Source organism: Nicotiana tabacum, chromosome 8 (genome assembly GCF_000715075.1).
Source record: "Nicotiana tabacum cultivar K326 chromosome 8, ASM71507v2, whole genome shotgun sequence".
NCBI classification, from domain to species: domain Eukaryota; kingdom Viridiplantae; phylum Streptophyta; class Magnoliopsida; order Solanales; family Solanaceae; genus Nicotiana; species Nicotiana tabacum.
This window is the reverse complement of record NC_134087.1, coordinates 7,494,547-7,515,141: the sequence shown is the minus strand read 5'-3', so window position 1 is coordinate 7,515,141 and position 20,595 is coordinate 7,494,547. Positions and strand designations below refer to the sequence as shown.

Sequence of the window (20,595 nt, the reverse complement as noted above, 5' to 3'; positions counted from 1 at the left end):
ACCGTTTAAATAACTTCCCCACCCACCCACCCCACCCACCCAAAAAAAAAAAGAAAAAAAAATCATTCATCAATCAAACTCTCCAACAACTTGTTCGAATCTTAATCACAAAAACAGGAATCTTAATCTTGCCAACGGGTTGTGGTTAACAGGGATGGCAGTGGGGGCGTTTTTTGGCTCTGTTAAGCAGGTGTACAAATAAGGATACAAGGCAAGGAAACCAGCACTGCTTCTGATGAAGATTAATAAAAGTGATTAGGCAAAAAAGGTACAAGTGACCTATCACTTGATGCATCTTTTTTGATAATTCTTTCTCGCATTAAGAGTAATAGGGGCAAGGGAAGAGCCTCCGAACATCAGCCAAATTTTGCATATATCCTGTGTTGCATACAGAGGATTCATTTTGAAGCCATTGGACTTCTATGAATTCACGTATCTACTGTAGTACTTATAACGACCAGAGCGTAAGCAAATTTCAGTACCATGTGTTAATGGACGTGACAGACATTGGCTCTCAAGAAATACATCCTAAAGAACTGAAGAGAATAGAGAGAAAAGGAGAGATACATGTAACGAACAAAACTACAACCTACATCCAGTGGCAACAAAAATCTCATTTTTAACCAAATCTGGAACCGATTAAGGTTCTCGCAAAACCTGGAGATAGACCATTTGAGTGTAACCATTGAATACAGAAGTCTCAAGTCTAGATAAGCCAAGCCTCTGAAACAATCCATATCTGCCATCTTCAACAATAGGACTTTGTGCACGAGCTGGATCGTATCTCGTCTGATGAGTAAGTGAAGGACCAGCCACAGGAGGGAGCTCCCAGTAAACATCTAACACTGATTCTACAAACCTGCTGTTTTGAAAATGCTCTGCATAAGTAATAGCTTTATTGCTGTGGTTAAAATCATCGCGCATCTGCCCTCTCACACCCCACCAAGCTTCACCGGGACCGCATAGTTCTTCAATATCAACAGCCTTCTCCCAAAACTTCTTCCTTCTTGATCTAATCCTAGCTTCATCACTGTCCTTAAAGCAGCTATGGCCCCCACCTGGTAATCAAATAGAACAATGAATTATGCATACATATACTTCGAGGAGCACTACAACTTCCAATAACGCAAAGAGTTTTGATAAATCAAAAGGGAGGGAAATTTACAATTTCACAGCATATTAAGAAACATTAAGTTCATCCATCACACTAGAAACTAACATTAATCCAATTCTCTGCTTGTATTTGGTGGTGCATGTGGAAGGAAAGGAATACAGATGTTTCGAAGGAAACAACAGCTCTATACTGAAGAGCTAATCAGAATGTATACTTTTGATTTCTTTTTGGAGTAGCTTGGAGTGGATGGATGATGCCGAACCCCTAATGCAGTTCATAGAATCTTTTGTATAGTCTAGGTTTTTGCTGGGGTATCGATCTTTTATTTTTCTCCTTTTGGATGTAATTGCAGCTCTTTCTTAGTGCTAGTTTTGAAATACTTGCCATTTCAAAAAAAAGAAACAAAAAGAAAGACTTCCAGAGAAATTCAAATTAAACAGCAATATTTAAATGCAAAAGAACTTAAATGTCCAATTAGGTCTGAACATATGTAAAAAGATAAAAAGAAGCTGAAATGAAACACACCTCTTATATAAAACTGATCACACATCTGCCTAAAAGAATAGTGGTCTCCCGTGCCAGTATCATAGTTGTCCTCAAACACAAGATGCCTGAACCCTGCTTTTAGTGCTTGCTTTAGTCTGTCAATCAAAGTTCAAAATGGAAAATCAAGAATTTTGCAAAACAAGTGGCAATTGGTATCAGATGAGACAGAACGGTTACTAATGCATTGCAATTAGACAGAACAAATGCCCAAAGAAATACTTCATCAATGAAAACACTGCAAAGAGCGTCCAGTCTGAAAAGCCAGAATACCTTTTCAGTTCATTTTGATGGTCATCGAAAAAGACAAGAACCTCGCTAAGATCCTTGATTGCATGTTTTTTCATAACTTTCGCCCAATCAACATTTCCGAAATCAACAAAGTCTTTTCCAGCAAAGTACGTGCAATTTCCATCAACATAGGCAGGTCCTTTCTTCAGATATTTCTCTGGATGACGCGGTGTAAGTGATATAATTGGCGTATCTGGCATTGCTTGTCTCAAAACCCAAGTTGAGTGTCCCTTGAAAGCACCACTCTCAATCATCAGCTCTGGTTTCAACCATCGAGCCATAAACCAAAGCCCAAAGCTGTGGTCAAAACCCATCCCATACATGTTATTCTTGATAGGCCGTGTCTCGTATATCGGTACAAACTCCTCCAGACCTTTGAGTAAATCCTTAATGGTCCATTCAACAGATTTGCCATGTTTCGATCTGCCTTTTGACAAGGATTAAAATTATAAGCTGCATTGGATCTTTCTATTATCATCTTTAAGTGCTCAAATCCAAAATGTTCAGCTACTACAACTTCTTCTTTTTTTTTTCGGGATAACTGAAAGAAACTTAAAATCGAGAAATTAAATGGACACTAATTCTCTTTTTTAGATAAGAAGCTACAACTGATTGTTATTCATCAATTATTGCATTTACTCTGGCTTCTCCTCATAGATAGAGAATGCACGGCAGAAAGACCTTCTAACATTCCAATGTTGATCCACTTTTTACATACATGTATATATAGAAATATATTTCCGTATGTGTCTATGTATGTATAATGCACATATGTATGCGATAATTACTTCATTTAGTGACACCTAGATCTAAGCTACAGCTTAAGACTCAGTTCAGAAAAAGAAAGAAGAAAAGAAGTGCAATGATGATAAACAATTTTTAATTGGGATATGATAAATTGCAAAGCAGCTATATACACGTAACTGAGCAGTCTGCATTTTTATGCTAAATCTATAATCTCATTTGTACGTGTGAGTAGCATTCTCAAACAGTCCCATAATAGCATTAAACTACAAAAAAAGGACTGCTAATAATAAGTTCCCCAAGTTCATAGCTGAGGGTACCAAATCTTAATTAGACAGCCAGAAATTCAATACACGCTTACAAAAAGTTCCCATTAAGCCATCACACCAACCTCTTCCATTAACATCACACTGTATAGCAACTCTTAGTCATACTTATCTCACCTTATTGGAGGTTGAGACGCTGAGTAAATCATAAACCACGAAAAGACAAAATGCTACTCCAGTAACTCGCACCTTAACAATTCTCCATTCAACCCAATCAACTACGCCTTAATCCCAAACTAGTTGGAGGCTATGAGTTCCTTATACCAAAAAATCCAGATAAATTAGGTAAACTAGACCTTCCGCTTTCTTTTAATCAAAGAAAACTTGACCACAAGCAAAAATAAAAAGCAGCTCCAATCATGCTAAGGAAAACAGACAAACACATCACATTATTTGTTTAATCACGAGATTCAATTGAGCATATATTTCTAATCAGCCAATGCATAATATACAGATCTGGACAATCCTGGATCGCAAACAACAACAACACATAAAAAGGAAATCTCAATATTTACGTACAATAAATAGAAGAAATCCGTACAAAAATTCATATATTTGTTTGCGTCAGTGAGTAGAAGAAATAATTGAGACGAAGAAAAATGAACTTACACCACGGAACACCGAGAGATCCGAAGTCAGTTTCAAGGGCTTGGAAGCCAAAAAATCTTAAGCGAGAAATGTGATCGGAAGAGGAAGCGGAGATACAAACAAGGTCACGCGAGTGGTAAGCGAAAGAAGTGAGGACCACCAGCACAAGTCCTATAAGGAGGAATGGCCAAATATGACCGGTTCGAGTCATGTAATTGGTGAATCTTATCGCCGGAGACAAGTGCTTTCGTGTTTTCGATTCGTCTCCCTCTCCGTCTCCGTCGCCGTCGTCGGTAACCGGCGATGCCCTGCGTAAAGAGAGCACTCTTTCTAGCATCTTCTTCGTTGTGCTTTTTCACTCCTACTCGACTCGCTCTCTCACACTGAATGTGTGAAATATCATTTATTTGTTGGACACGAAACTCCTGAGGGGAAAGAGGGGTAGTTTTATTTTTATTTTTACTTTAAACAAAACAAAAAAGGAAAAAGACCATAAAGTGAGAATTACAAATAAAGTAAATTACACTTTGACCACCCAATTCTTTGTGTGATCAGAGAATGCCCCCAATATTTGCAATATTTTCACTTGTAAAGTGTTACTGCCCATATGGAAAAAGAAATGGTCATTCTACCGATCAAATGTTTACACTCTGTTTGAATTGTCGTTTCCATCATTTCTTTTTTCTTTTTTTTTTTGGTCAAAAGAGAAGCTAATATATAAATTTAAATATTGTTCATACGAGTAGACATGCTCCTTTGAGCATTAAAGTTGCCAAGGTTGGCCAAAACATTAGAGACATCACTAGAGATAGATCTACGATATGTAACTCCAGAAATATTCAACATAAGACTAGGCAAAATAACATATGGTGATAGTACTAAAACAGTAGGATCACCAATTTTTTCAATTTACAGTTCTTCCTTAGCTAGCAAGTCAGCCACTTAGTTTTGCTCCGAAAAATAGTATTTTAATTTTGGATCTCCTAGCTGCTGCCTTAGTATCCTGCAATCATGTAAGATAGATGTATATTGTGGGAGTTAGTTGTGAACATGTTAATAATATTTGTTGAGTCTGTATCAACCTCTAGAGGATGAAGGCCATGAGCATAAGCTAGTTTTAGACCATGTAGAAGTGATATGAGCTCGCCATATGTATGATCAGATTGAGGAATCTGCATGTAGTAGCCTAGCACCCAATCCCCTTTGTTATTTCGGGAAACTCCACCAATACCTCCTGCTCCATCTTTAAATGCTCCATTAATATTGAGTTTGAAGTGATTTTGTTTAGAAGGATGCCATTTGACATGGAGAGCTAGAGTTGGTTTGGTGCTGCTGTCATTTCTTGCTAGAGCAATATACTCTGTAGCTCGCATATGTACCAGATCAAAAGAAGCATAGTTTGTGAGGTTATTGTAAAGGTTGTTATTTCTAATGATCCAAATATGCCAAAGACAAAAGGGAAATAGTTCTTTCCATGTGTATATCGCTTTTGGTAATGTAAGAGGGAGGTTTGCAATATTGTCCAACTAGTGGTGGTGATTGGCAAGCGTCTGAATACTAATAAGACCAAGTCTTTGCCAAAAGGATTTAACAACCTCACAGTCAACGAAAATATGATCAAGAGTTTCTTCACAAAATCTGCAAGTGGAGCATTGTCTATCAATATTAATGCCTATTGAGTTTAAGTAGACTCGGGTTGGTAAACGATTATGATAACATAACCAAATGAAGAATTTTATTTTATTTGGTGTCTTGAGCTTCCAAATCCAAGAGAAGTTAAGAGTGTTTGGTGGCTAGATTTGACAAGTGTCCTAGCAGTTTTTGAGCTGAAACAGCTGGTGTTTGTAGTTTCCAAATTGGCATGTCTTCATGTTCAGGGAATAATGGTAATTGAACACTATTAGAGATATTTTTGAGGTTCCAAGATCCATTTTCATTAAGGTCTACAATATTATTTTTTTGGTAATTATCATATTTTATTACCAAAGCGAAAATTTACAGCTAAAAAAAACTTCACTAAGGCTGGACATCTTCCCAGATCGTAGTATCACCCAATGCTCCCTATACTAATAGCTAACTATCATTCATTGTATCAATTGTATTGTACTACTACTTCAGCATCTTCTGATCACGGATAGAACTTCAGCTCTTCAAGTCTTCTTCTGAGTCTGGTCATCTTATGGCCTCTTCCACATATCATTTGTATGATCTACTTTACCAGTATCTCTTGTTGCCTCTGTTGTGATCTAAAGATCCTCTGGTTTCTCTCTTGTCACACATAGTAGACACATCCAGCTAAAGGCATTCTGTATATCTCATCGTTGGCTTATCTGCTCTTTGCATGGTAGTATGCCCAAGCTACCTCTTGTCTCCACTCCATAGCCTGTCTTGTGATGCCCATCCATTGTAGAAGTTTTCTCCAGATGAATTCTGCAAACGCGCACTTGAAAAATAGATGCTCAATGCTTTCCTCTTTGATATTATATAATGGACATAATACCTCACTTGTCACCCTCCATCTTGCTAATTTGTCCTTAGTGTTCAGCTTGCCCATGATAGCCAAATAAAGAATGAAAATGCATTTTGGCACTCCTCCATTATTGCACATCAGTTTTCTCCATGGGATTTTCTGTTGCTCACTTCTTAGCATCTTGTATAAACTTTTGATGGATAAATTCTTCCTATCAAGAATCTCTGTCAGGTTTATTCCAGCATCAATCATGTATTACTTAGCCTTCGGTATCTTCTTCACTATCTACGAAGCTTGTTTAGGTTTAATTATCCGTATATCTCTACCTCTCCCATAGTATATGTGTATCCACTGCACACATAGCTTGTCTTTTTTCTGAGTTATATTTCATAGTAATTTACATATGGCAGCCTTATTCCACATGGTTATGTCTAGCAAGTTCCATCCACCAGTAACTTTTGGTTGGAACAATTTGTCCCAAGATATTAAAGTTCTCTTTGATATATCAGCACCCCCAGACCATAGGAAATTTCTACATATTGACTCTATCAGTTGTATCACCTTCTTTGGGAAGACAAAGATTTGGGACCAGTAGATTTGAATAAAAAACAGGACACTCTTGATCAATTGAATTCGACCAGTATATAATAAAAACTTTGCAGTCTATAATGTTATTCTACCAATCATTCTATCTAACAATAGTTGAAACTATATGATAGACATCCTTTTTGTACTTAGAGAGACTCCTAGATATCTAATAGGCAGCACTCATTTGGTGAAGCCAAGTTTATCCATAACATACTAAACTTACTCCACCAAAGTATATAGAACTCTTACTTTTGTTTACTTTCAGTCCTAATACCCTAGAAAACTCCATGAAATAGTTATATAGCATGTGAATAGATATTTCATCTCCTCTACAGAACAACAATAGGTCCTCAGCAAATCCCGGCTGGATTATTTGTAGTGTCTCACACCTTGGATAGTAATTAAAGTCTATGGTCTGGAGGAGCTGATTTATTGAGAGCATGTTCAATAGCAGTTAAAGGACCCCCTATAGTAGCTCTAAGACTGGGAGTATTGGGTATGCCAAAAATTAATGCTTTTACCATTTTCAATGATCCAACGGATACCTTGATTACAAAAGTATCATCCCTTAAGAATATTTCTCTAGATCATTGAATCAGTTCTACGTTGATGGGTATGAGTTTGGGACTGAAAGTTTCTATGAACAATATTTATTAATGAGGACTCGGCCCCAAAGGGAATGAGGATTTTTTAAAAGTCGACATGCAAGGTTCGTGTGAAGAGTTAAAATCTTGTTATCAGCACTATCTATACCTAATCCACCATTATTCTTAGTATCAGTCAAGGTATGCCAATTAACAAAATGAAGCTTTGATTTTTCAGCAGTAGATTCCCATATAAAATTACGCTGGGTTCGATCAGTGAGGCTATTGATTTTTTTTTGGGAGTTTGTGGTATTGCACAATATGATTTGGAATAGTATTAAGAGTAGAGGTTGCAAGGGTAGTGCAACTTGCCATATTAAGGAATCTAGTCTTCCAACCTGTAAGCTTCTTATTCATGTTATCAATGATGAATTGGAAGTCTCTTGACTTTGATTTTTGGTAAAAAATGGGAAAAGCTAAGTATCTACCAAAAGTGGAACTTTGCTTAACTTGGAGGGCATGAGAGAGAATTTTCCTGATGGTGGGATCATAATTTTCAGAGAAAAGGACTTTTGATTTATCAAGGTTTATTTTTTGACCTGACAACGCCCAAAAATAATTCATAGTTCTCAAAATGGTGTCACAATTCTTGTTGTCCGTCCGGCCCATCAAGGTTAGATCATTTTCAAAGAAAAGATGAGATAATTGGGGACCAGTTCTACTAATTTTGATAGGGTTCCAATTACCTAGATCCACCTCATAACAGATATTTCTAGAGAGTATTTTTAAGCAGAGTATAAAGATGTAGGGAGACATGGGATCTCCTTATCTGACGCCTCTACTAGGAACAAAAAACTCAGTTTTACTTTCATTGATAAGAATAGACATAGTTGAGGAAGTAATACAAGACATAATAAGTTTAATAAGATTCGGAAGGAACTGGAAAAAAGTGAGGGTGCAACGTATGAAAGACCATTCCAATCGATCAAAAGCTTTTACAAGGTCAACTTTTAGAATCATGTTAGCTTTTAAACTTTTCATCTTTTGGTAGTGGTTCACAACTTCTTGAACAATGATCGAACAGTCGGTCGCTTTTCTATTCTCCATCAAACTAGCTTGATGGGACCAATAAGCTTGTCTAAAAGGGGTTTAATACGGTTTGCAATAACTTTTGTGGCAAGTTTATAGACAGTATTTCAAAGGCTAATGGGTCTAAAGTTCTTTATATTATTGGCATTTTCGAATTTTGAGATGAGACACAAATAAGTATGGTTTAGTTTCGGAGGGATGGTACTAGTGGTGAAAATATTATGGCAGAGTGACAGGACAGAGGGACCCATAATTCTTCAGTATTTCTTATAGAAAAAAGGGTATAAACTATCTAGTCCGGGTGCTTTAAAGGGTTTAAAAGATTTTAAAGTTTCTAAAATTTCATGTTCACAGAGTTTTTTTCTTAAATGTATTTTATCTAAATATGTGAGAATGGGAAAATGATAATCATTGTAGTGATTAACGACGTCAAGATGAACAGTGGAATACAAGGCTTTGAAGTAATGGAAAATATGGGCTTCTATATCAGTTGGTCATAAATCAAGTTACCAGTATCATCTATAAAAGAGATAACAAGGTTTCTTCTTCTTCGATTAATGGTCGAGATGTGAAAAAATTTAGTATTTGTATCTGCTTCAGTAATCTAGTTTATACGAGATTTCAACTTCCAAAACTCTTTTTCCAACCTAAGGATATCATTGAAGTCTTTTATAAGAGAGATTTCAAGACTTTGGAGGAATAAGTTTTCGTCACGACCCCAAATTGTCGGTCGTGATGGCGCCTATCACCATACTAGGCAAGCCAACCCGATCAAGTATCCTTAACAATTTTTTTTAATAAAAAATTATTATAATATTAGTTAAGTCTCAGTTTCTCATAAGAAACATTTAAATCACTGAAATGTGCGGAAAACAGTAAAACATTAAACCAACAGTGCCCAAACATCTAGTGTCACGAGTCTGGAGCCTCTAAATACACAAATTAGACTGTCTATTATATAACAAGTCTAAAGTGCAGAAAAGAGCAAGACAGGAAAGAGGAAAGCAGGACTGCGGACGCCATGCAACTACCTTGCAGTCTCCGGCAAACTCCGACAATGTTGAGGACCCTCACTCTGCCGCTCGGGCACCTGGATCTGCATACAAGGTGTAGGGAGTAACGTGAGTACGCCAACCTAGTAAGTAACTAAAATAAATAAGGTCTGAAAGCAGTGACGAGCAGTTAAAATCGTATAAAGGAGTAAACAACAGAATATCAAGTCAAACTCCACAGTTTAAAAACAAGTTTCATCATAAAACTTCAGTTTCAATAGAAATACTTTGAAATCATTTACTTAGCAAGTTTCAACAAAGTCTCATTATTAAAAAAAAAAAAAGAGTAAAATCAGCGAAAATATCATAAATGGGCCCCTCAGGCAAGGTATCACTCATAAATATAGCCTCTCGGGCAAGCCTCTCAGTCACTCGTGACTCAGCTCTCGTCACTCAGTACTCACACTCAGCACTCAGGTTTAATAATGCCCCATAATAGTAATAATCATAATAATCGCTGCGGCGTATAGCTCGATCCAATATATATATATTGCTGCGATGTGCAGCCCGATCAATATAAGTATCGCTGTAGTGTGCAGCCCGCGCGCAACCCGATCCATATAAGTATTGCTGCGGTGTGCAGCCCGATCCGTAATATTTATAATCCTCACCATTAGGTCCTCAATCTCTCTCAGTCATTAACCTCACAGCCACTCGGGCATAACAGTAGAATTCTGGGAAACTCGGTCCAAACAGTCTTCACATTTAAGAAGAAGAGTGATAAGCCAGTTTTAAACAATAAACAGGTAAAATATGGCTGAGGATATGCTTTCAAATAAATAGAATGAGGGAAAACAGTTAAAATGCCCCTAAGGGTATCAATAGGTCGGCATGAGGCCCCAAACATGGCATACAACCCATAATATAGCATAAATCTCTAAAATACATAATATCATAAGATTTCAAATCAAATACGCGACATAATAGTCGCTACGAGACGGACCAAGTCACGATTCCTACTGGTGCACGCCCACACGCTTGTCACTTAGCATGTGCATCACCTCATTTATCAAACAATACAAAATACCGGGGTTTGTACCCTCAATTCCAGATTTACAATGGTTACTTACCTCAAACCGGGTGAAAATACTACTCCGGATGCCCTTGCCTCTCGACTCGGCCTTCACTCGCGTCGAATTTATTCAAAATCAGAATCATAACGTCAAAATACACTAAGGGAATGAAGCCCATGCGAAATTAATCAAATTACAATACAAATCCCGAAATTAGCCAAACCCGACCCGGGCCCACGTCTCGGAATTCGATAAAATTTACACCAATAGATTCCTTATCTCCCCACAAGTTTGCACATATCAAAAGTCTCAAAATCTGACCACAAATGGCCCCTCAAATCCTCAAGTTAAGGTCTTCAATCTTAAGCCCTAGTTTTTCCAAATTTTAACCCTTAATTTCCATAAATTACAAGCCTAATCTGCGGAATAACACCATAGAAATGAGTTTTCGGTTCAACAAATTTACCTCAACGAAGTTTCCTTGAATTCCCTCTTCAAAATCCTCCAAAAAGCTCCAAAATGGACTTGAAATGGTGAAGAAATAGCTCAAAATCGCGAAGTCCATAATTTATATGTTTTGCCCCAACTAAACCGCTTCTGCGGTCACAAACTCGCACCTGCGGACCCGCACCTGCGGTCCCAGGTGCGCTTCTGTGAAATTCACTTAAACGTACAATGTCCGCATCTGCGATACTTTACTTGCATCTGCACTATCGTAGATGCGCTCACCTAGCTGCTTCTGCGGCTCTAGCTCTCCTTGGCCCCTTCCGCTTCTGCGGCCCCTTTCTTCGCATCTGCGGCGTCGCACCTGTGGTCCCCTATCTACAGGTGCGGAAATATTAGAAGCAGAAAATCTGTAGCTCCTCCAAAACTCCAACCTCTCCCGTCAACCATCCGAAATCACCCTGAGGCCTCCGGGACCTCAACCAAAAGCACAAACACATCATATCCCACTACTCAAACTTGTACCAATCTTCAAAATGCCTCAAACAACATCGAATTAACCAAATCATATCGAAATCAAGCCTAAGATTCCAAAATCTTCCAAATTTTGCTTTCGATCAGAAAGTCTATCAAACCACGTCCGAATGACATCAAATTTTGCACAAACATCCCAATTGACATAATGAACCTACTACAACTTCCGGAATTCCATTCCCATCCCTATATCAAAATATCACCTATCAACCGGAAAATACCAAAATTCAAATTTCGCCAATTCAAGCCTAAATCTACTCCGGGCTTCCAAACCCCGTTCCGATCACGCTCCTAAGTCCCAAATCATCACCCGAAGCTATCCGAACCATCGAAATTCACATCCAAGCCCTATTTCACATAAGTCAACATCTGGTTGATTTTTTCAACTTAAACTCGCTCACAAGAGACTAAGTGTCTCAAATCTCGCCAAAACCTTTCCGAACCCGAGCCAACCAACCCGATAACATATAATACCGATAAACAAAGAATTAGAAGCATACATGGGGGAAATGGAGTGGTGACTTATGAGAAGACTGGCCGGGTCGTCACATCCTCCCCCTCTTAAACAAATGTTCGTCCTCGAACGAGTCAAGAAACATACCTGAAGCCTCAAATAGGTGAGGATATCTGCTCCGCATCTCCCACTCAGTCTTCTAGGTATCCTCCTCTACGGGCGACCTCTCCACTGTACTTTCACTGAAGCTATATCTTTTGACCTCAACTTTCGAACCTGACGCTCCAAAATAACCACTGGCTCTACATCATAAGACAAATCATCGTCCAACTGAACCGTACTGAAATCCAAAACATGAGACGGATCGCCAATATACTTCCGAAGCATAGAAACATGGAACATCGGATGCACACTTGATACGCTGGGTAGCAAAGCAAGCTCATAAGCCACCTCCCCAATCCTCCGAAGCACCTCAAAAGGCCCAATGAAACGAGGACTCAATTTACTTTTCTTTCCAAACGTCATAATACCCTTCATGGGTGAAACCTTCAACAATACCTTCTCACCAACCATATAGGACACGTCCCGAACCTTCCTGTCAGCATAACTCTTTTGTCACGACTACGCTGTACGAAGCCTCTCCTGAATCACCTTCACCTTGTCTAAAGCATCCTGCACCAAGTCTGTACCCAATAGCCTGGCCTCACCCGGCTCAAACCAACCAACTAGAGATCTACACCGCCTCCCATACAAAGCCTCATATGGAGCCATCTGAATACTCGACTGATAATTGTTGTTATAAGCAAACTCTGCGAGCGGTAGAAACTGATCCCATGACCCTCCAAAATCAATGATACAAGCACGTAACATGCCTTCCAATATCTGAATAGTACGTTCGGACTGCCCGTCCGTCTGAGGGTGAAAAACTGCGCTCAACACAACCTGAGTACCCAACTCCCTCTGCACGGCTCTCCAAAACTGTGAAGTAAACTGAGTACCTCTATCTGAAATGATGGAAATAGGAACACCATGCAAATGAACAATCTCCCGAATATAGATCCCTACCAACCGCTCTGAAGAATAGGTAGTACACACAGGAATGAAGTGTGCTGACTTGGTCAACTGATCCACAATCACCCAAATAGCATCGAAATTCTTCAAAGTCCGTGGAAATCCAACTACAAAATCCATAGTGATCCTCTCCCACTTCCACTCCGGAATATCCATCTATTGAAGCAAGCCACCCGGTCTCTGATGCTCATATTTCACCTGCTGACAATTAAGACACCGAGCTACAAATCCCACAATGTCTTTCTTCATTCTCCTCCACCAATAATGCTGTCTCAGATCCTGATACATCTTTGCGGCACCCGGATGAATGGAATACCGCGAGCTATGGGCCTCCTCCAGAATCAACTCCCGAAGCCCATCCACATTGGGCACACATATTCGGCCCTACATCCTCAACACCCCATCATCACCAATAGTCACATCTCTGGCATCATCGTGCTGAACTCTGTCCTTATGGACAAGCAAATAAGGATCATCATACTGGTGCTCTTTGATACGATCATATAAGGAAGACCGAGAAATCACACAAGCCAATACCCAACTAGGCTCCGAAATATCCAACCTCACGAACCGATTGGCCAAGGCCTGAACATCAACTGCAAGAGGTCTCTCCCCAACTGGAATATATGCCAAACTCCCCATACTCATCGCCTTCCTACTCAAGGCATCGGCCACCACATTGTCCTTTCCCGAATAGTACAAGATAGTAATATCATAATCCTTTAACAACTCCAACCACTTCCGCTGCCTCAAATTGAGATCCTTCTATTTGAACAAGTGCTGAAGGCTACGATGATCAGTAAACACCTCACAAGACACATCATACAAATAATACCTCCAAATCTTCAACGTATGAACAATGGCAGCCAACTCCAAATCATGAACATGGTAGTTCTTCTCATGGGGCTTCAACTGGCGAGAAGCATAGGCAATAGCCCTACCCTCCTATATCAACACACACCCAATACCAACTCTCGAAGCATCACAATACACTGTATATGAACCCAAAGTTGATGGCAAGACTAATACTAGAGCCGTGGTCAAGGCTATCTTGAGCTTCTGAAAGCTCTCCTTACACTCATCCGACCACCTGAATGGAGCAACTTTTTGAGTCAACTTGGTCAAGGGCGATGCAATAGATGAAAATCCCTGAACAAACCGGCGATAATAACCCGCCAAACCAAGAAAGCTGCGAATCTCTATGGCTGAGGACGGTCTGGGCCAACTCTGAACCGCCTCTATCTTCTTCGGATCAACCTGAATACACTCGCATGACACCATGTGCCCCAAGAAAGCCACTGAACTGAGCCAAAACTCACATTTGGAGAACTTTGCATAAAGTTTCTCCTCCCTTAACCTCTACAACAGAATTCCCAAATGCTCCGCGTGCTCCTCCTGACTACGCGAGTACACTAGAATATCATCAATAAAAACAATCACGAATGAATCAAGATAAGGCCAAAACACGTTGTTCATCAAATGCATGAATGCCGCCGAGGCATTGGTCAGCCTAAAAGACATAACAAGGAACTCATAATGACCATATCTGGTCCTGAAGGTTGTCTTAAGAATATCTGAGTCCCTGATCTTCAACTAGTGATAACCTAAACGGAGATAAATCTTAGAGAACACTCTCGCTCCCTGAAGCTGGTCAAATAAATCATTGATATGAGGCAAATGATACTTGTTATTGATTGTTACTTTGTTCAACTGTCTGCAATCAATACACATCCTTATCGTGCCATATTTTTTCTTCACAGATAGAATAAGAGCTCCCCAAGGCGACACACTAGGCCGAATGAACCCCTTATCAAGGGGTTCCTGAAGCTACCCCTTCAATTCCTTCAACTCCGCTGGTGCCATACGATACAGTGGAATAGAAATGGGTCGAGTTCCCTACACCAGATCAATACCGAAATCAATATTCATGTCCGGGGGCATGCCCGGCAAGTCTGCAGGAAATACATCGTGAAAATCCCTCACAACAGGAACAGAATCAATACTGGAGTCTCAGCACCGACATCCCTCACAAAGTCTAAGTATGAAAGACAACCCTTCCCAACCATACGCTGGGTTTCAAGAACGAAATTACCCTACTAGGGACAAAATCAGTCGAATATCGACACTCAATCCGTGGCACACCTGGCATAGCCAACGTCACTATCTTAGCATGACAGTCCAAAATAGCACGATACAGAGATAACCAATCCATGCCCAATATCACATCAAAGTCCACCATACAAAGTAATAATAGATCCACTCGAGTCTCCAGACCCCTAATAGTCACCACACACGACCGGTACACACGGTCCACAACAATAGTATCGCCCACCGAAGTAGACACACGGAAAGATAAAACAAGAGACTCACGGGGCATATCCAAATAACGAGCAAACTATGATGACACATAAGAAAAAGTCGAACCGGGATCAAATAACACAGAGGCATCTCTGCGGCAGACTGGGACAATACCCGTAATCACAGCATCTGAAGCAACGACATCGGTTCTATCTAGGAGTGCATAGAAACGAGCCTGACCACCACCTGATCGACCTCCCCCTCTGGGGCAACCCCTAGCTGACTGACCCCCACCCTTAATTCCTGAGTAGGTGGTGAAGTAACTGGAGCTGAAGTCGAGGGCTGACCCCTTTGCTGAAACAAACACTCAAGAAATCGAGGACACTGCCTCCTCATGTGCCCGAACTCTCCACACTCATAGAAACTCCCCGATGTTGGAGATGGGGACTGAAGGGAAACCTAGCACTGGAATGACCAGTAGAAGGGCCTGGCATGGAAGAACCCTGAACTGATGGAGCACGGGACAAACTCTGGGTTGGAAGGGCACTGAGTGATGAATGGCCCTGATGAGAACTGTGAGAACCATGACCCAATGAGGCCCCACAATAACCTGGGCAAGCTGACTGAGCCTGCCTGAATAGACGGCCTCTGCCCTACTGAAACTGACCTCTCGAAGGAGTACTACCAAAGCTACCAGATCCTTGAGGCCTCCCTCTCCTCTCGCTCCTAGCGACGAACTGACTCAATCTCACAGAAGATGTTAACAACCTCCTCGAATGTAGCACCTGGCACCCTCTCCCTAGTCATGAGAATCCGAAGCTAATACGTGAGGCCATCAACGAACCTCCTGATCCTCTCTCGATCTATGGGAACCAACCATACCGCATGACAAGCTAACTCAGAAAACCACATCTCCTACTGTGTCACAGTCATATCACCTTGACGCAACTGCTCGAACTGCCTGCGCAGCTCCTCTCTCCGAGACTGTGGCACATATTTCTCCAGAAAGAGAACAGAGAATTACTGCCAGGTAAGGGGCACTGCACCAACAGGCTTACGACTCTCATAAGCCTCCCACCAAGTGAAGGCAGCTCCAGAAAACTAAAAGGCATTAAATGTTATACCACTGGTCTCAAGAATACCCGCTATGTGAATAATCCTCTGACACTTGTCCTAGAAACCCTAGGCATCCTCTCCCTCTGTACCACTAAAAGTCAGAGGCTGGAGTCTACCAAACCTCTCCAATCGATACTGCTCGTCGTCAAGTATAACTTGTACCACATACTCCTGAGTTGGTGCAACCGGCTGGGCTGGAGGTGCCTCCGGTGTCTGAAGTCCCTGTATAACCTACTCAAATGTGCAAGTAACGGTAGTTTGGGTGCCTCCCCCGGCCTCAGAAGTAACTGCGATCGTAGTAACTAAGAATGCTTGAGCCAAATCGGTATACACTGATAGAATCTGAGCTAAAGCCTCTTGAAGGCCTGGAATCACAATAGGCACAGCTGGTGCCTGAGCAGGTGCTGCTGGAGCGTCCATAACTGGGACCTGATCCTGAACTGGGGCGGTTGGTGGATCTGCAGGTGCTGCCCTAGCTGTTGTGCGAGCTACACCCCTTCCCCTACCATGGCCTCGACCGCATCCTCGGCCTCTAGTTACCCCGACTGGTAGTACTGGTGGTTGTCCATCCTGACCAGTATCACGGGTCCTCACCATCTGTGAGAGAATGGAATAATAGAAGTTTAGTACTCGGATCAACAGATTCGCACGACAAGAATTTCAAGAATATTAAGTTTTTCCTAAAGGTTCTGCAGCCTCCCGAGGATAAGTACAGACGTCTCCATACCGATCTGCGAGACTCTACTAAACCTGCTCAAGACTTGCGAGACCTATGTAACTTAGGCTCTAATATCAACTTGTCACGACCTCAAATTCCTGGTCGTGATGGCGCCTATCACTATACTAGGCAAGCCAACCCGATCAGGTATCCTTAACAATTTCTTTTAATAAAACATTGTTCTAATATTAGTTAAGTCTCAATTTCTCATAAGAAACATTTAAATCACTGAAATGTGCGGAAAATAGTAAAACATTAAACCAACACAACCCAAACATCTGGTGTCACAAGTCTAGAGCCTCTAAATACACAAATCCGACTGTCTATTACATAACAAGTCTAAAGTGTAGAAAAGAGCAAGACAGGAAGGAGGAAAGCAGGACTGCAGATACCATGCATATACCTTGCAGTCTCCAGCAAACTCCGACAATGTTGAAGACCATCACTCTACAGCTCGAGCACCTGGATCTGCACATAAGGTGCAAGGAGTAATGTGAGTACGCCAACCCAGTAAGTAACTAAAGTAAATAAGGTCTGAAAGTAGTGACGAGCAGTTAAAATCATATAAAGGAGTAAACAACAGAATATCAAGTCAAACTCCATAGTTGAAAAACCAGTTTCGTCATAAAACTTCAGTTTCAATAGAAATAGTTTGAAATCATTTACTTAGCAAGTTTCAACAGAGGCTCATTATAAAAAAAAGAGTGAAATCAGCAAAAATATCATAAATGGGCCCCTCAGGCAAGGTATCACTCATAAATATAGCCTCTCGGGCAAGCCTCTCAGTCACTCGTGACTCAGCTCTTGTCACTCAGTACTCACACTCAATACTCAGGCTCAATAACACCCCATAATAGTAATAATCATAATAACCGCTGCGGCTTGCGGCCCGATCCATAGTTTATAGTCGACTACGCTCACTGGGGGTGAACAGACTCCGGAGGGGCTCCTATAGCCCAAGCGTCATATTGTTACGGCGTGCAGCCCGATCCAATATATATATATCGCTGCGGCATGCAGCCCGATCCATATAAGTATCACTGCGGCGTGTAGCCTGATCCGTAATATATACATATAATATTGCTGCTTCGTGCAACCCAATCTGTAATATTTATAATCCTTACCATTAGGTCCTCAACCTCTCTCAGTCATTAACCTCATAGCCACTCGGGCATAACAGTAGAATTCAGGGAAACTCAATCCAAACAGTTCTCACATTTAAGAAGTAGAGTGATAAACCAGTTTAAAACATAAACAGGTAAAAATATGGCTGAGGATATGCTTTCAAACAAATAGAGTGAGGAAAAATAGTAAAAATGCCCATAAGGGTCTCAACAGGTCGGCACGAGGCCCCAAACATGGCATACAGCCCATAATATAACATAAATCTCTAAAATACATAATATCATAAGATTTCAAATCAAATACACGACTTAATAGTCACTACAGGACGGATCAAGTCACGATCCCTATTGGTGCATGCCCACACGCTCGTCACCTAGCATGTGCGTCACCTCATTTATCAAACAATACGAAATACCGGGATTTGTACCATCAGTTCCAGATTTACAATGGTTACTTACCTTAAATCGGGTGAAAATACTACTCCGTGATGACCTTGCCTCTCGACTCGGCCTCCACTCACGTCGAATCTATTCAAAATCAGAATCATAACGTCAAAATACGCTAAGGGAATGAAGCCCATGCGAAATTAATCAAATTACAACACAAATCCCGAAATTAGCCAAACCCAACCCCAGCCCCACGACTCGAAATTTGATAAAATTTACACCAATAGATTCCTTATCTTCCCACGAGTTCGCACATATCAAAAGTCCCAAAATCTAACCACAAATGACCCCTCAAATCCTCAAGTTAAGGTCTCCAATCTCAAGCCCTAGTTTTTCCAAATTTTAACCCTTAATTTCCATAAATTACAAGCCTAATCTGTGGAATAACACCATAGAAATGAGTTTTCAGTTCAACAATCTTACCTCAACAATTTTCCCTTGAATTCCCTCTTCAAAATCCTCCAAAAAGCTCCAAACCCGACTTGAAATGGTGAAGAAATAGCTCAAAATTGCGAAGTCCATAATTTATATGTTCTGCCCCAGCTAAACCGCTTCTGCGGTCACAAACTTGTACCTGCGGACCTGCACCTGCGGTCCCTGGTGCGCTTCTGCAAAATTCACTTAAATGTCCCATGTCCGATACTTTACCCGCACCTGCGCTATCGCAAGTGCGCTCACCTAGTCGCTTCTGCGGCTCCAGCTCTTCTTGGCCCCTCCCGCATCTGCGGCCCCTTTCTTCACATCTGCGGCGTCGCACATGCGGTCCCCAATCCGCAGGTGCGGAAATATTAGAAGCAGAAAATCTGCAGCTCCTCCAAAACTCCAACCTCTCCCGTCAACCATCCGAAATCACCCCGAGGCCTCCGGACCTCAACCAAAAGAACAAACACATAATATCCCACTACTCAAACTTGTACCAATCTTCAAAACGCCTCAAGCAACATTGAATCAACCAAATCATATCGAAATCAAGCCTAAGATTCCAAAATCTTCCAAATTCCGCTTTCGATCAGAAATTCAATCAAACACGTCAGAATAACATCAATTTTGCACACACATCCCAATTGACATAACAAACCTATTACAACTTTTAGAATTCCATTCCAACCCCTATATCAAAATCTCAACTATCAACCGGAAAACGCCAAAATTCCAATTTCGCCAATTCAAGCCTAAATCTACTCCGGACTTCTAAAACCCATTCCGATCATGCTCCTAAGTCCTAATTCATCACCCAAAGCTATCTGAACCATCAAAATTTACATCTGAGCCCTATTTCACATAAGTCAACTTTCGGTTGACTTTTCCAACTTAAACTCGCTCACAAGAGACTAAGTGTCCCAAACCTTGCTAAAATCTTTCTGAACCCGAGCCAACTAACTCGATAACACATAATACCAATAAACAAAGCAATAAGAAGCAGAGATGGGGAAACAGAGTGGTGACTCATGAGACGACTGACCGGGTCGTCACAATTTTAGGTAGATGACTAACATGAGCGTCTGGGAAAATATTAAGCCAATCATCATTAATGAAGCACCTGTCAACTCTTTCAAGAATCAAATCATTCCGAGTTCGTTTATTAGACCAAGTGTACTTTCTTCCCTTAAAACCTAGATCAAATAAGTTGCAGTTGTTTATACATGACCAAAAAATATCTACTCTATTATTATTAACCTGCCTACCACACCCATTTATCATTGGTAGCGAGAACCTCATTTAAATCACCACTAATAAGGCAAGGACCATTATAAGTTTCACGAATAGCTATAAGATTATCCCATAGAATTTTGCGTCAATTAAATAAGTTACTAGCATAAATCACAGAAAAGAGCCAGGGTTGAGTTGAGGAATATACCTAAACCATTGCATGAATTTCTTGGCTAGTAACAAATATTCTGTCAGTCTACTAGACCAAAGGAGCACAATACCACCCGAGCGACTATTAGCTGGCACTTCGATCATATCTATGAAAAAGGAAATTATC

At 40.7% G+C, this 20,595-nt stretch overlaps 1 protein-coding gene across 1 annotated transcript; it reads right to left on the bottom strand.

The window, feature by feature from the left end:
* Positions 1–345: 345 nt before the first annotated feature.
* Positions 346–4,041, bottom strand: LOC107801118 (uncharacterized). Its single transcript, XM_016624399.2, has 4 exons — positions 3,628–4,041; positions 1,931–2,375; positions 1,640–1,755; positions 346–1,058 (listed from the first exon to the last, which is right to left on the bottom strand). Exons 1-4 carry the CDS (start codon positions 3,941–3,943, stop codon positions 640–642), a joined length of 1,296 nt encoding a protein of 431 aa, XP_016479885.1. The 5' UTR covers positions 3,944–4,041; the 3' UTR covers positions 346–639.
* Between the last annotated feature and the right edge of the window lie 16,554 nt (positions 4,042–20,595).

Excerpts from the sequence above, each read along its gene's own strand:
- LOC107801118 (XM_016624399.2), bottom strand. The coding sequence starts at position 3,943 with ATGCTAGAAAGAGTGCTCTCTTTACGCAGGGCATCGCCGGTTACCGAC. Across the intron at positions 1,756-1,930 it reads CATCAAAATGAACTGAAAAG|ACTAAAGCAAGCACTAAAAG; the intron begins GTATTCTGGCTT and ends TTTGATTGACAG. Across the intron at positions 1,059-1,639 it reads TGATCAGTTTTATATAAGAG|GTGGGGGCCATAGCTGCTTT; the intron begins GTGTGTTTCATT and ends TTTGATTACCAG.